The 16,446-nt window shown below is 41.6% G+C and overlaps 2 protein-coding genes across 4 annotated transcripts in view; one reads left to right on the top strand and one right to left on the bottom strand.

The window, feature by feature from the left end:
* POLRMT (RNA polymerase mitochondrial) overlaps nt 1–4,549 on the top strand; it is a 74,623-nt gene extending 70,074 nt beyond the window's left edge. For both annotated transcript variants that reach the window (XM_075825460.1, XM_075825461.1), the window contains 6 exons: nt 1,527–1,579; nt 2,730–2,828; nt 2,940–3,012; nt 3,875–3,960; nt 4,091–4,155; nt 4,310–4,549. In XM_075825460.1, the coding sequence (XP_075681575.1) occupies nt 1,527–1,579; nt 2,730–2,828; nt 2,940–3,012; nt 3,875–3,960; nt 4,091–4,155; nt 4,310–4,359 (426 nt within the window). In that variant the 3' untranslated portion in view covers nt 4,360–4,549. The remainder of the gene's footprint in view (nt 1–1,526; nt 1,580–2,729; nt 2,829–2,939; nt 3,013–3,874; nt 3,961–4,090; nt 4,156–4,309) is intronic.
* Nucleotides 4,550–6,522: 1,973 nt separating this feature from the next.
* Nucleotides 6,523–16,446, bottom strand: part of HCN2 (hyperpolarization activated cyclic nucleotide gated potassium and sodium channel 2) — a 60,728-nt gene continuing 50,804 nt past the window's right edge. For both annotated transcript variants that reach the window (XM_075825458.1, XM_075825459.1), the window contains exons 7-8: nt 15,891–16,055; nt 6,523–8,315 (exon numbers count right to left, since the gene is read on the bottom strand). In XM_075825458.1, the coding sequence (XP_075681573.1) occupies nt 7,423–8,315; nt 15,891–16,055 (1,058 nt within the window). In that variant the 3' untranslated portion in view covers nt 6,523–7,422. The remainder of the gene's footprint in view (nt 8,316–15,890; nt 16,056–16,446) is intronic.

Below are 16,446 nucleotides of genomic sequence, written 5' to 3'. Positions count from 1 at the left end.
TCCACATGAAAATGGCGCGGATTTTGCTCTGCTAACGAGCTTCGTACGCTGCAGAGAATGGAACGGCTCCCGTTCGCATTCTCTATGGGGGATGTATGTGCCGTATTCCATCTCTGTATGTGTCGTTAATCGACACATTCAGAGATGGAAAAAAAAATGGCAGCCCCCATAGAGTAGTAAAAGTAAGAAAAAAGTAGAACACCAATAAATAAAACGTATTTTAATATCATACTAAAAGCAATATTATATAAAAAAAAATAATTCATGACACCTTCCCTTTAAGGCCAAAATTGTCCGTGTCCTTAAGAGGTTAAAGTCTAACTAATGCAGAGCCTTATTTATACAACACCGCCTAAATGAAAAAGTTCAAGATGTGCAGGATGCAGAGAACACATATCCTCTCTGATTGGTAAGATAGTTGATGGAAAAACCCGGCCATCTCGTCAGCCAACGGCCAGAGCCCAGCGACATTTCCTGTGGATATGCCATAAATGTCAGAGATGGGAATGCCCCTTTAATTACACTTATTAAAAATTGAATGCGGTGTGTCTAAATAATAGTTCCGCCGCTGCTGTATAGGAGATTTTATATAGGAAGTTACGTCAAGGGCTTCCCCAGGATCGTAGTCCCCGGCCAGAGCGCTTGCTGTGGCCGGGACAGTGACGTCAGGAACTTTTCCGGGCACATCTCTTCCGGGCCGAAACGCGCGTCGGGGTGGACGCCAGTCACTTGCACTCTGCCATGGGTAAGAGACATGTGCATATCATGCACAGCTCATTAGGATATATCTCTATTTCCTGTTACTTGATATACTTGTTCCCTCTGGAACTGTGATGTACTACTGTTTTAGACATATTGTATAGACTAATTACCTATGTGTATACACTTTTTGATGCATTTGTCTCCCAGTACCTCTCAGTGACCCATGGTTGGCTGTTTAAACACCATTATGACTGTTACTTAACACAGGTGTATTCAGCCTGTTCACACAGTGCTGTTCTGTGTGACATGTGTTCTGGTTGTCCATTTTTTCTTGTGGTTTGCATCTCTACAAATTTTATATACGTGTTTATTTTAAATTGATTCAATAAACTTTCATATCTTTTAACCCATTTTTCGTGTGTCAGACTCCTAGTTATAGGTTTTGTTACATCTCTTCCAGTAGCGGTCGGCCTGGGGAGATTGGGTGACTATTTCCACTGAATGCCTATACAGTGGGATACGTCGCTGCCTTCACTTGGAGTTATAAGTTGGGATTCCTCCTCTCATTCCTCCGACGGAAGAAAAAAAATGTGATGTGCATAGGCCCTTATCTCATTTTTGAACTGTAGTTGTGATGAGTAGAAGTAACAAGAACTATAATCATTGAATATACTGTAGATAAACATTTTACAATAAATATTTTAATTCTAGGTTTATTCTGACTCGCAACAAATATCTTCGCCTAATAGTCTTTTGTACTACCCCTAGGGGAACTCTTTACCTCAACCTGTTGGTTTACTGTGTTATGCTGTTATTCATTGCAGTTCCAAAGTAACCTGCAGTTGGTGACCATGGCAAATAAACATGATGCGAATGAGTGAGTTTGTACTTTTTTTTTTTTCTTCTAATACTGTATCTCCCTAATATATTATGACACACTGCTAACACTAGCTGTCCTGCTCCACTTATTGTCAGTTTATTTTATGTAATTGTTGTTAAAGGGTAACTAAACGTTCAACAAACTTCTCACATGTCATAGTCACGTGTCAGAAGTTTTGATTGGTGGGGGTCCGAGCACTGAGACCCCCACCAATCGCTAAAATCAAGCGGCAGAAGCGCCACTCGTGTGAGCACTCAGCCTCTTTTATTTCTGTTTGGCTTTTTCCAGAAATCAATGTAGCGGTGTACAGGCGCAATAGAAAGTCTATGAGCCCGTACACCGCTACATCGGCTTTCTGGAAAAAGCCGAACAGAAACTAAACGGCTGAGTGCTCAGACGAATGCTTCTGTCGCTTCGTTGTAGTGATTAGTGGGGGTCTCCGTGCTCGGACCCCACCAATCAAAACTTCGGACATGTCACTATGATATGTCAGAAGTTTGTCGAAAGTTTAGTTACCCTTTAATGTTATCAGGAGAATAAATGAAATGCTGTAGTCATAAATCCCGTTATGCTTTCCCTTAACCATAGCCAGCTAGTCTCCTTCCCATGGCTCCACCCAAAATAAAAATGGTTGAGGTGGATCTGCCACAATAATATTCTGCCCTATTTAAGGGCAGCACATTATGGTGACAGGTCTGCTTTACTATTAGACCAAGTGGCACAAAAAAAAAATATATATTGTGCTGTTTGGTAAAAAGCTACGCAAGAATACAGAGGACTCCTAGTTCTGATTCCGCTGCATTCGTGAGAGGAGCGCTCCCTTTTCCCCTCCTCACCAATGATGGATAGTTCTGGTGTATACAATATGCTTGTGGTGTAATAGCCCAGCGTATCTGTGTCTATAATATGCAGCATCTGCTTTAAGGTTTACTTGAATGAGCCTGAGAAAATAATAAAATATTACTCACTTCTGCCCAATTTATGTTTGTTCTGATTAACCCTTATTCTCTCTGTACCATAAAAATTAAACTGCAGTTGTGAAAATGCTTTTGGTATTCAAGTATTTTGGGTGTCGTTTTTTTAGTAAAGTGTGTGTGTGTGTTATCCCATGCCATGTTTAATAACTTCTCAATGTTTCCTTTTCTAGACGACCAGATACCATGAAACAGAAGAATGCTTTCCCCCCAAACTTTATCCACTCTTTGGATTCCACACACATGATGCTCACTGCCTTGCACTGTCACAGGTAGGCCTGACATAATTTAAAGCCACACCGTAGATAAACTTATATTATTGGACTTTAAGAATTTCTTCAGCACATACTGTCATGCTTCAACATTTTATTCATTTATTACAGACGTGGACTTACGTTTGTGTCTGTTCATGACTGTTTCTGGACACATGCAGATACTGTGGACATGATGAACAAGGTGGGACCTTTTTTCTGACATTTGATTTAACTTAATATTCAGACAATGTAAATGACCACTTTTTAGTAATCTCTAAAATACAAATCCTTGTGTATGTGTGTGTGTGTGTGTGTGTGTGTGTGTGTGTGTATATATATATATATATATATATCTTTTTTCAATCAATTCGTGGTACACGTGAATACATAAATCTTTGTAATATATCTAAGGGGAAAGTGGCATCTTCTTTACCTTCACCTTTCCCTCTCTGCAGGTCGTCTTAAAAGTTCCCAAAATGTGTCTAGTGTAAAGCAATAAATAGAATAGGGAGGAGGGATATGCAGCTGCAATTTCTAACTCGTTTCAATGAAGCAGATTGGGAGGGGAGGGGCATTAGATCAACCAGAGCACACAGCACAGATCTTACATCACACCAACAAGAGCCCATCCAGACAAAGCATGGAGAGAGAATCCATGCATTTACAGAAACCAGCAGAAGGAATAGAAAAGACACATTTCTGGCTGCACTACATTTAGTCTACAGTGGCCTAATTTTTTTTTTTCTTCTTTTGATGGCTGATAAGCATTGTATTAATTGACTACAAGCACTTCATGACAAGATTACTATAGGCTTACTGGCACTCGATGCCAAGGAACACGTTGAGTACTGTCATATTGAAGCAGTTCAGGGATAAGTTTTGAGCTGTATTTTCTCCTGCTTCCTTTTCAAGTGAAGTTTGGTTTGTCAGTCTGTGTTATTGAGTAGTTGTATTTTTGAACTCTGTAGTCCGTCACCATGGTTGCAGCGGAATGCTTTTGTGTACGAGTACCCTAGCATTTAAAGCCGATGAATCAGAACTCTAACCATAGTACTTGTCCACAGGTTTGCCGGGAACAGTTTGTGTCTCTGCACGGTCAGCCTATATTACAGAATCTCTCACACTTCTTAATACAAAAATACTGTCACAAGTAAGTACTGTATCTACAGAGGGGCTGGGGAGAATACGGTCTCATGGGCCATGGTGGTTGACATTTTCTTCACCTTGCAAAGTATTCCAGTGTCTGGCGGTGGCTAATATTCTCATTTTATGGTTTCCAGTGCACAATCCACTAACACAGAAAATCTCAAAATGTTGAGTCTCTTCAGGGATGTTCCCGAGACAGGTAAGGAACGAGTGATAAAAAGGGAGAGATTTATCATAATTGGTGCAGAAAAGTGGAGCAGTTGCCCATAGCAACTAATCGCCTTTTCATTTGTCCCGTTTTAATACTAAGATGAATTACAATGCCTTCGTTTTTTGTTTTTTTCCCCCTCTAGGAACATTTAACCTTGAGCATGTGAAGGATTCTACCTATTTCTTCAGCTGATCCTACTGTTGCATGGAGTATTGGTGGAGCGCAGCAGAGGACGTGCTCAATAACCTGATCTAGTTCTGTATAGAAGTTCCTGACTGTCTATCCTTCCTGTGGAAGCGTCTTTCCCCATTTGCTTATTCAGGAGCCTTGCGTGCTGTGGTCTGAGAAGTTGGTGTATAAATAAATAATGAGTTGGTTTTTATATGCTTTGAGGTTTTGTCTACTTGTACATCATATGTGAGACATGCTCATGAAGTAATCAGTCCTAAGGTTTAGTAAGTGATCTATGTCAATCTTCCCTCCTCCGCTGCAGAATTCCTTCCTTCCTTCCTTCCAGTGTCCTATGAGTAATCTTCATCTATCAGCAACCCATTACTGATGCGTCAGACCCACTCCTCATTGCTGCAGTTAAAAGGCATAAGCGTTCTGTATAAACACGGGGAGATAACTTGTCATTTTCCAGATGATCTCCTTGCTGACCAGTAAAACAAGACGCAGTTCAGAAATATCTGTTTATTGCACACACAGAGAAGCTGGAATCATTTTCTTAGTAAAGTGCAGCTTCTGCAGAGACAGGAGACTCTGCACTTTTATATCAACCCCCCCCCCCCCCCACCTCCAAAATACATTCATCAATGACATTGCCAGCCACTCATGGTGGCACTGCCACCATGGAGTAGAGGGGTAACTTCTACTTCAAATGATATAAATATGTATATTTCTTTCTTGGAATTGGGAAACGTTCCGTAAATAAATTAAAATGCATTACATGTGTTATCGTACAGGGGCAGTCCCATTTAAAATACATGTCACATCTCTGGACAATGTTTTGGTAAGCTATTTAATAAAAATATTTCATATTTAATTACATTTAGAGACAAATGGAAAGTTGTAATATTTTTAGTTCTATGCAATGTTGACACAAGCTGCTGCTTCACTAGTACCTGCTGTATTCTGTCACAAAGCCACAAGCCAGTGAACGGCAGAATGGAATTTTACTGTTAATCAAATCACTGAAACAAACCGTATTAGGCCTCATTCCGACGGCAGTGTTTAGGGCCGTATTATGCATTAGTATTTGGAAGCCAAAACCAGGAGTGGAACCTACATAAAGAATTCGAATGGAAAGATTTGCACTAATGTGTTTTGGACCCACTGCTGGTTTGGCTTTCAAAATACTGATACGGACCTAAATACAGCCATCTGGATGGGACTGCCCCTTGCTAGGATGTTTAATAAAGCAACACTCCAGTGGTAAGGACTTGTTCCCACATTGTGGTTTACCTGTAGAATAGGTGCAGACACCTAGTAAATTATCATGGAAAAGGAAGAACCCTGCAGTGTACTCGAATGACGAGGACATGCTATATAAAGCTGATTATGACACTCGCATCTTGTCTGAGACCTCCTCTGGCTCAGTACTCGGCTTCGTCTTCTACCAGCAAGCATTGCAGTGACGTCAGGACTACTATTGTATTTTAATCCCTACTTTTCCATTGTGAAAACAGGCCGAAAAGAATAGAACTACAGCCCATCTATGACCAGCTTTCAAATGGAAACACGATAGAAGATTTTTCCAAATACCATCTTAGACCATCATTTATTTCCCAGGCACCAACCCACAGATAATCACAAGAAGTGAATAAGTCCCAAATGTGCTTTGCCGCAGCATTCGTCCTTCAGGACACGTGACAAGTCTGTATGTGGAGCTTCTATGACTCTACAGCTATAAGATAGACACTCAACCCCCATTCCTGTTTTATAACAGGATGTATAGTGTACAGATTATACAGTTATATATATCAATATACAGCTGTGATATACATAATATGGCTTTCTAAAATACAATCCATGGAATTGACAAACACCAGTGAGATATAGGGAAAAAAAGAACAAAACAAAAAGCTTTTACATAGTTGATAAACACACACAGGTCCTTTGGTGCATGGGATCTGGCAGATCCATGGTCATTGGAGTGCCCAGGAGAGGTGGCGGCCTGCTTGGCACCACAGATAAACCTGGAGTAAGTTGTAAACTAGCAGCTGCAATGCCAGAGCATGCATGTCATTACTGGCCACCAGTGTTTGTTTGCCTTTTTTTTTTTTTTATATATTAAATCAAGTGTTGACACAGCCTTCTTAGTTATACTGGTTAACCATTGAAAGAGTTAGCCGTAGATAGTGGCTGCATTATTGCTGTAAGGATACATCTAATACCACACCTACAGAATTGTGGCTATGCATACAGTTATTAGTACAATATGTCGCTAGGACTTACCGTACCTATCCTTGATCTATAGCATTTTGGTAGTTTGACTCAAAGGGAGAAAGCAGCACTAAGTGTGCAGAACTAGTGTTCATACATGTGATATCACATAGAAATGTATCTCCCCCTTTAAATAAAAATGATAAATTAAATTGCTTATGCAAGATAATATAAATATAGGTGCTTCACATGATATCCGTATGTGACACTGTCACTGGATTAATGTAGTCCAGGAGGACTATAGCTGACACAAACCGCCTGCAGTTTGCACAGAACTATTGGCTTAGTACGTTTTGGGTTTAACTAGTAACAAACTTGTAGATTTTAATTTCTTGTTCTCAGAGTGAGGATCTATCAAGCAGACAAGAGCTATAGCTTTTGACTTGCAGATTTTTGTTAACCAAAAACTCCTAAGCATCCAACAGCCTCTTCTCTAATGAAAGGCAGGCAGGCCGGCTGCCTTGGTCCCGTTTAATTGAAGATTTACACACTCTTCCACTTCATGCAGAGCTCTTCACAGATCTCTGACATGGAACAGTGCCACATTTTCCTACTCTTGTAAACAGCAGAGGAGTTATGTGGTAGACTGCTGTCAGAGGAGGCATTTACTGAGTTAACTACTAATTCCCCTGACATTTTCACATATTAATACCTCCACTGCTCAACATTTTGCTCATCATGAAGCAGTGGAAATATTAAGAAATTAGCAAAAGACAAGGAGCTACTGACTACAAGTGCACATTTTACTTTCTCAAGAATTATGTACCATCAAGTACGACCCAAAACAGAAGTAGTTAAGTGTTCTCACTGTCACAAGTTTGCAGACAGCCTCCCTCTAACTGGATCAGTGTCTGGGGCACTAACCACAGAATCTTTCCTACCGCCGAATGACGATCCCACTGCATAGTCCGAAACACCACCAAGTGTACCAGAAGAGGACAACTGGTGGGAGAGGGCAAGTCTTGCAGAGGCAGACACCCTTGAGCCTGCCTGTGGCCCCAAGCCCCCCTTGGCCGCAGTGGAGGTCAAGCTGCCAGTTACTTGAGGGGGAGCTGGTGGACTGCGGAGCTGTGATGCTCCCTGAGGCAATGAGGGCTGCGAAGCAGAAAGAGGACGAGACTCGCGTGTTAATGTACCAGAATGCAGAGAATGTGTACTCTTGTGTACAGAGAGCCGTTGTGGAGAGGCAGTAGCCCCAGAATGGGTGAGAGAAAGTTGGGAGCCTGTTAGACGTGTGGCTGGGTAGGCAAAGTTCTGAGACACTCTTGGTGATTGGTTTGGAGGACTGGGCACAATTGTGGATTGGCGACGAGGACCTTGGAAGGGAGGTGGATGATGCTGTAAGAGCTGCAGGGGTGGTTGGAAAAGAGCTGGGGATACAGAAAAGGCTCCAGGCCCTCCTTGGGCATATTGGAGCCGTCTCATGATTCGGGGAGATCCCACTAATGGGCTCGCCATTGGCGGACAAAAGCTCATAGCCACGGCTTGCTGTAAGGTTGCAATAGCAGATGTGACTTGTGGTTGTGGAGATGGAGGATTGCATGTGGCATACATCCCTCCACTCAGCTGGTTCAGCTCAGCCTGATGTACCATCTCTCGATCATACTTCACAATCTCTTGGATAATTTCATTTTCCTGGTTGTTGAAAACACCCGAGTTCAAGTCATGCTGTACCTTGTGCATTAATATGGAATTTTTCTTCCCTGTGGATAAAGACAGATGTTTCTGTTCAATTACACATTTTATAATGATTTCACACTCAAAACTCTCACTGCTGTCTCTGTTCATGGTGTGGTTTTTGCCACGATTTTGCAAAGATCGCTTCAAAACTGCAGCGTGAGAACCTAGCCTTATAATTCCTGTTTCTCTCTCTCTCTCTCTCACACACGCACACACGTCAATTTAAGAGTAAGCCCATTGATCCATCGGTGTGTTTTTTGGAATGCTGTAGGAGCTTTTAGAACCCAGGGGAAGCCCATGGGGAGAACATGCAAACTCCAGTGCCAGTCACATAGTAAAGTCCATAAAATAATTACATTTCAGTGGTCATTAAAATGTGCCAGACAGAGCCCAACTATAAATAGAATGCATATGTCTCCGTCATGGTACTCCTGCAAAGTTCTCTACTTACAGCATTTTACATGTGGGCAGAAAACTAGCAGGCAGTCAATTCTTGCAATCCTTCTCTCTGCCAGTCACTTCAGTCACGCATTAAGTCTGGCAGATGTCTGGTGTTCCAGGATGGTCTCTAAGTCCTAGACACTTGTTGAGGAGGCTTGCAATCCTCATAGGCTCGTGAGCTACAATGCAGCTGCCCTAGTTATTAGTGAACTATACACGTCACAAAAAGGGTCAAATGTATGCCAAGAGTGCCCCTTTATAAATGTAATGTAGCAGCAGACCAAGCTGTTGCTGTAGACGCAGCCCCTGCCAAAGACCGTAAATTATCAACTCTATAGTATGCTTTCATGATCCTCTGCGGGTGCTCGGAAGTTAAAGTTAGAAATCCAGTGCTTCAGTTGCAGTAAAAATTGTATCTTGAGCAAGGGAAATCATCCGAGTAGAAGCTTATATGTTTCAAGCACACAAGCTCAGAATAATAAGACATATCATAAAAATGACCATTTTTTTTAATGTACCGTTTATGTAACTATATTATTCTAGTTTTCACTCTTGCCACTAGAGCGCACACAATAGGCTGACATTTCCTGTTTTCCGCAGCTCTCTTCTTAGCTTTGCTGTGTAGACTGTCACATTGTCATGACTAATTTTGATAAATTAATGAGGGGGTGTGGCCTAATGTGGAGCAGATGACTGTCCGAGTAGCTCCGCTCTGAGCCCTTGCTTTCAATATCCTAAACAGTACCTTTGCTCTCAAACGTCCGTTCCAACGGTCCAGAACTAAAGGCAGGCACATGAGGAACAGCATGAACCGGGCAAAATGGCGCCCACTCTCCTCTCTCTCCCCCTTGTACCCACAGTGTTTGTCTGCCACTGATACCCCTGAAGAGGATACTGAACCTACCTTGAAGAAGGTAACTACACAGCTGCTTTTTGCTATTCCTACCCGCCAAACCACGCTGAACGGACGGTTGGAGGTATTTAAGATTGATTTGAGCCTCCTGCGCCAGGCCGTGAGGGAAAGGATAACCCAGACAGAGGACAGAGTCTCTGGGCTAGTTGATAGAACCAAATCTTTACCAGCAGCCATTGTCTTTTTAGTAACTGCGGCAGAATTCTGGAAGCAAAAATCTGACCATTTCGAAGACCGATTACACTGGAATAATGTTTGCATAATTAGTCTCCCAGAGAAAGTTGAAGGCCAGGCTACTTTATGCAGCGCTGGTTGAAGGCGTTTCCTGATGCTGATTTCTCCCTTGCATTTGCAGTTGAGCAAGCACAAAGGGTGCTGGCAAGACCTCTTTCCACTGGAGCATGCCCCAGGCCTATGCTAGTTAGACTCTTGAACGGCAACAACCGGGAACTGATCCTACGACGGGCCCACAAGGCTGACACTATCACCTTCAATAATGCAAGTCTCCTTGCCCCCTCATTTTTCAGAGGATATGCAGAAGAAAAGAGCTTCCTCCATGTTATTCAACTGTAGATTGCAGGACTTAAATATCCCTTGCTTTAAGGGGCATCCAGCCTGTTTACAGATTGGAGATGGAGAGGTGATTTTTTTTCACCTCCCCACAAGATGCAAATGATTGGGTAAGCAGACAGCGTTGACCTTCTTGCCCCTGATTCTCTGAGATGCCCCTGATGTCTCAACATATCTTGGTCCCTGCTAAAGAGATTCCTGTTTGGACTGCTGCGTTCTCAACTGGATAATCCCTACCGGTGAACTCTAATTTACATGCTCCTTGTTATATTACTTCTGTATTAATATACATTTATTTGATTATTTTTGTTAAGAGATGAGCAGAGTTCTTTTCAGAGACACAGGCTCAACCCAGATATGTTTTGTTGCTACAATTTTTGGTGCATATTAGCAAGGATGTTTACTTCACTGCTCCTTGGACTACCTATTGGTTTTCTTTAGGTGCTACGTTCAGCGAGGTGATTCTATTCATTGTTTTGGGGACAGTTATATTATTTACTATCTCTTGTTCCCAGTTGGTATCTGCGATATACCATCTGGATATCGGGTTACTTATCCGTATATTCTAGAACACTTCTGTACTTTACGGATTATGTCCTGAAATGTGCGACGTATAGGGAGTCCTAGAATGAGAGTTATGATATTGTCTCAGATGCGTAAATTTAATCCACACGTTTGGTCTCCAAGAGACTCCTCTCTTACCCGACAAACAAACTACTAAACAGGCCCTGGATTCAACAGGCAAAATACTTGTTGCTCCTCGTATGCCAGAAGTGTCTCGATACTAGTTAATCGCTCCTTACATTGGGACCCAGACCTAGTAAAAATTGGATGACCCTAAGGGTGGTTATATATTTATGCATACTTAGGCCTGATTCACACGAACATGTTAAACGTCCGTGGGACGGCCGTTGAAACAGCAGCGGTCCCACGGACCTATGTAATTCAATGTGGCTGTTCACATAGCCGTTGTTTCAACGGACCGTGTAAAGGGTCCGTGGGAAGATAGGACATGTCCTATCTTTTCACGCATCACTCCATAGACTCAACTATGGGGGATGCGTGACATCGCGTCCCACAGTGCTGAGCACGGATGCACCTCGGACGTGAAAAACTGCAGTTTTGCACGACCGAGATGCACAGCGTTCGTGTGAATCAGGCCTTATATTAACAATATTTTATTTGTCATATTGAACCGTCCTGCCTCGCTTAGAATTCTCCAAATGGCTGTAGCCCTTGTAGCGAACTTTCCTGATGCTATGGTATTATGTATGGGGGACTTTAATCTGGTCTTAGACGTAAATCTATCAAGGGAGTTATCTGATTTGCCTACGAAATCGCCACTCCGACAAACCCACTACTCTCACTTTTCCTGGTTGCATAGATATCTTTAGAAATAAATATCCTTCACTGAGAATACTCCTTCCACACAATTGGAAGGCAAGCCTTCTCTAGGATAGAAAATGTGTGGAAATACTAGATTATCCCAAGTGTCTGAAGTGTCATGTAGAACCAGAGGAATTTCTCATCATCCCCCCCCATTATTTTAGACTTGTCCCAGTCAGTTCGTCCCTTAAAATGGCGGGTTCTTCCATTTTGGCTCAATTTTAGTGGTCCAAATGATTGCATTCCCGATCAATGGTCTGTATTTTTATACGATCATGTATATTTTGAGGACTCCACAGTCTTATGGGACACATTGAAGGCCAACCTTAGAGGGTGCCTTCAACCCACTATATCTTTCATTAAGAATTCACCCGGTTATTGCGAGAATGAAGGAGCTCTCACATCTTGAGTATCATTCTCATGCCAAATACTAAAAGAATTGGGCACCCTGGTTTGCGTTCTGTAAAAATGACTCCTTTAAACATATTTGGTGTGAAGACCCACTCATGTCTGATATTGTCAATAGATTTTTTGCTTCCCTTCTCTTCCGGGACTAAGGTCTGACAGACCTACCAGACCTGGTGTTTGTCGGAGACCTCTCTCCTTGTAGGTTTGCTCCCCCCCCCTCCTCTGACGTTCGGTGATTGTGACAAGACCATACACCATATAGTTATAATACATTATTGGTCTGTTTTTATTGTCTAATGTAGAGATTCCGCTTTGTACACACAAGTCCTCTAATTGTGAATACTAACAATTATTTGTATATTATGTACACTGCCGCTCTTGCACATATTGTAATTGCATTATTGCCTTTATGAAAAACCTCAATAAAAAGTTGTCAAAAAAAAAAAAAAAAAAGAATCCGCCCGGTCAGAAGACCAGTGATGACCAGTGCTCCCTTTTAGAATCCCAATTTTTTTCAAGACCCTTTTTAGAATACAATGGTGATCAGTGGGTCGACAATACCTATTGTACCTTCAAGACAAGACCCATGGGAAATTGTTTTTTACTAAACAAACCTACTTTGAATTGAGCAACCAATTTTGTATGTTATTGGTCCACATTGTACATCAAAACTCATTCGCTCCCCTCATTCTTAGAATTAGAACTTTGGCGGGTGACCTCATACTCACACCTTGGCTATTGCTGATAGATTTCTGAAATTCTATCAGGATCTCTATACTTTCCAAGTCACCTATGCTTCCTCTGAGTTAGTTCAATATTTGGATAGTTTACAGTTTCCACAACTTTCTTCAGAAGAGATACAGCTTCTGGACAATGTCACAGATAAGAGGATTACTGATGTGTTAATAGATATGGCAAAATGGAAACCACCTGGCCATACAGCCTCCCCCTTGAGCTCTATTGTAAATATTTAGATCTATCGATTCCTCTCCTCCTGAAAACGGACCAGACAGCGTTCTCTCAGGGAAGGTTGCCAGAGTCTCTTTATGATGCCTTTACCCTTATAATTCTGAAACCAGATAAAGACCCTGAAGATTGTGGGTCGAATCGACCCATTTCCTCGTTGAATATAGAATACAAAATCTTGACTAAAATATTTGACAATCGCATGAATTAAATAATTTCCGGCATTCTATACCCGGAAAGAATTTGGACTCTTCATGTAGTCACCCAGACAGGGATGAGATAGGAAAACGGAGTGGTCCTTGGTCTCACATGATGCGGCCAAGGCATTAGCTTTCATTGAGTGGCCCTATTTATTAGAAACTTTGCATACATTTGGCCTTGGGCCCCGTTTTATAAAATGGATTAATAATATAGGTCCCCTAGAGCTTGGGTATTGCTTAATAAAGTGTGTTCCCCTTTCTTTTTGCTGAGCAGAGGCACACGGCAGGGATGTCCGCTGTTGCCCCTATTGTTTGCAGTGGCACACCAGGGTTTGTGTTTACGACAGGTGAAGTTGGCTAGGTTCCCGAAGAAACTTCTGCCGCTCCATTGATTTGCCTTTCAAGTATGGATAGCGGCAAAAAAGATTCAATCTTACAATGCAACTATGACAAACTCCCTTATGGGATAATTGCTCTCTCCCCCAAATTACCTCTAACTTAGACCCTGTATTTTGGTCCTCATTCCAGGTCTTAACTGTTGGTGATCCATATACCGATAAAGTCTTTCAATTGTTTCAGCAGTTGCAATCTGATGACATCCCTAGAGAAGCATTTTATATGCCTTTGCAAGTGAGACATGCTGGGCTGGTGTTTGTTTTGTATACCTTTCTTTTACAGGCTAAGCTCACTCTCTCCACCTTATATGTAGAAACTAAGTGATTATATAACATTTCAACTCATTCTAGTGGGGGATGGTCAGATATTTTGACCTCATCTATCCCCGGCACCAAACTTATACCGTTATATAAAATCAAACCGTTATCTGACTCCGGTTAGGCTACACAGGATGGGTAGGTAGCCTTCGACTGAACGCCATCATTACAATCCCTTCTGATTTCTGGCATATAATATGAGAATGCTCATATGTTCCGTCATTTTGGCAAGACGCTAACGATACTTTATCTGCTATCGTTTCTTTCCCACTGTAACCAGGAATTTGATTATTTAGACTCCTACAGGAAGAGGTTTGGCCACACCACATTAGAAGCTTTCTGAGGGAATTCTTGTTTATTGGTAGAAAGATCCGATGGATGGATTTAAGGCTTCTGACGGTCTCTAAATACAGGGCAATGATTAATGCTATTCTGTATGAGAAATGAACGTACAAGGATAGAGGATGTCGTGATAAATATCAAAAAGGATGGGGTGCGTGGTGTTAGTCTCCTATTATGTTGTATAGACCTAAGGCTCGGTTCCCATGTAGCATAAACGCTGCAGAACTTCCACAACGGAATTCTGTGTGGAAACTCCACAGCATTTACAGTAGCAGAAAAGTGAATGAGATTTAGAAAATCTAATGCCCATGCTGCGGAAAAAAAATTGCACAAAAATCGTGTGGGAAGTGTTCCGCGGTGCGTTTTTAAATTCCGCAGCATTTCAATTTATGATGCATGTTCTGTGCGGAGATGCTGCGTGTTCGACCCATAGATTTCAATGTGGAGCAGAAATTCTGCAACGGATTTAGGTTGTTGTGGATTTTACAGCGGAAACGCAGTAAAAAAACACTGGAAGTCCGCAGGTGCACATATACTTTGCAATAACCAATGTTTAACACTAAACCTGCAGGTAAAACCGCTGCGGGGAAAAACGCAGAGTTTTCGCAGCAATATGAGCAGGAAAAATGCATTATTTGGTGTGGCTTTCCGTGACAGATTTACCAGCATTTTTCTAGATTCTGCTGCAGATTTTCTGTTCAGGAATTGTGTTTTCCAGAAAGAACATAACATCGGTCCATGGGCTGTGTGGTATTGCAACTCAGCACTATTTATTGTATCGTTTATGCAGAATTAAATATTGTCGTTGTCAGCAGCACATCTCCCTGTGTAAACCGACATGATAGAAATGTATAGGGACGAGCGATCGTTAACCATTCATTTCTCCTTGTGAAAGGAGCAAACTAGCGCCAATCTCGTTGATCGGCGCTCATTTTCGCGGCCCATATAAAAGGCCCCTTAGAGTGAGCACGTTTCTATTTAATTTAATTTACAAATAGCACTAGTTAAATAACAGAACTATATCTAATTATTATAGAATCCCTTGGGAGGGTTACATTATACATTTGTGTACTTTTTGGAGTACACACCAGACATATGGCCTATTTGTGATGCATCCAGAGCCTTGAGGAATTACAGTGATTTCCACAATGCTTAGTGTCCAGAAGAACACAGGCTCACCGATTTAGGAAGCAACGTCATTGCTCAGTACCCTTTTAAGTGCAGATACTGCAACATTTGAAGACAAATACTATATTAGACACATATTTAAGCCTCATTCTGTTTCACATATGGTACCCACAGCATGCTTTGGGTCCATACTTTATCTCTGTATCAGATTTTTTATATATATATATATATATATATATAAAGCATAACACAGATTCCTTTAAAATGTGTATTATGGGATGGGAGGGTCTAAATGAATAGCTGTTGAGCGTTCGGCCGACAGCTATCTAATATGTATGGGTAGCTTAATTAAGAATATGGTAAAATAATCTCAATATGGTCAAGGAGGACACAGCACCACGGAGACTCTTTAGCAGTGTAAAAAAGGTTGCTGTAGATTTATTTCAGACCGGTGCATCAAAAAAAAGTGCATATAGAGCTGCAACGTTTTAGCAGGCAAACCCACCTTTGTCAAGCATAAAATAATCTCACCTATTCTATCCAGTCTGTCTATGGCAACTGTCTCAAATGCACGTCTCATCATGGGATATTCTTCCAGCACCTCATTGAAATGATCCACGGAAAGGGAGTATAAACGGCAGTATGTGTCTGCTCGGACACTAGCTGTGCGCCGTCCTCGTGTCAGCAAACAGATTTCTGCAAAGATAGAATTAGTTAAGCAAGTCTTCTAAACAACTGGACACAATTCCGCAACGTATTAGTAACGGAAGTGGGCTAAGATAACTCACGCCTGCAGTATGTCAATAAAGAGCAATGTTCACTTTTGCAAGTTTTTTTTTTAATTCAATGAATCTAAAACAATAATAAAAAATTAAGTCTTGATTATCCTACCATTTTGTGTATACAGCTCCTATGCAGATCTATGTGCAGCAGGTTGGTGCAGCTGCTGCTCCATGAATACAGACTACAAACAAACCCTGTGTGTAGTCTTTTCCTTTAGTCCTATATTACTCCTCTACCTTACTTCTTGCGAACCTACTTCTGAGCAGTGTAGAGAGCAGGTTAGTGTTATTTACACACAGCATGT

Source organism: Rhinoderma darwinii, chromosome 1, assembly GCF_050947455.1.
Source record: "Rhinoderma darwinii isolate aRhiDar2 chromosome 1, aRhiDar2.hap1, whole genome shotgun sequence".
In the NCBI taxonomy this organism is placed as follows: Eukaryota; Metazoa; Chordata; class Amphibia; order Anura; family Rhinodermatidae; genus Rhinoderma; species Rhinoderma darwinii.
This window is presented reverse-complemented; position numbering and strand designations above follow the sequence as displayed.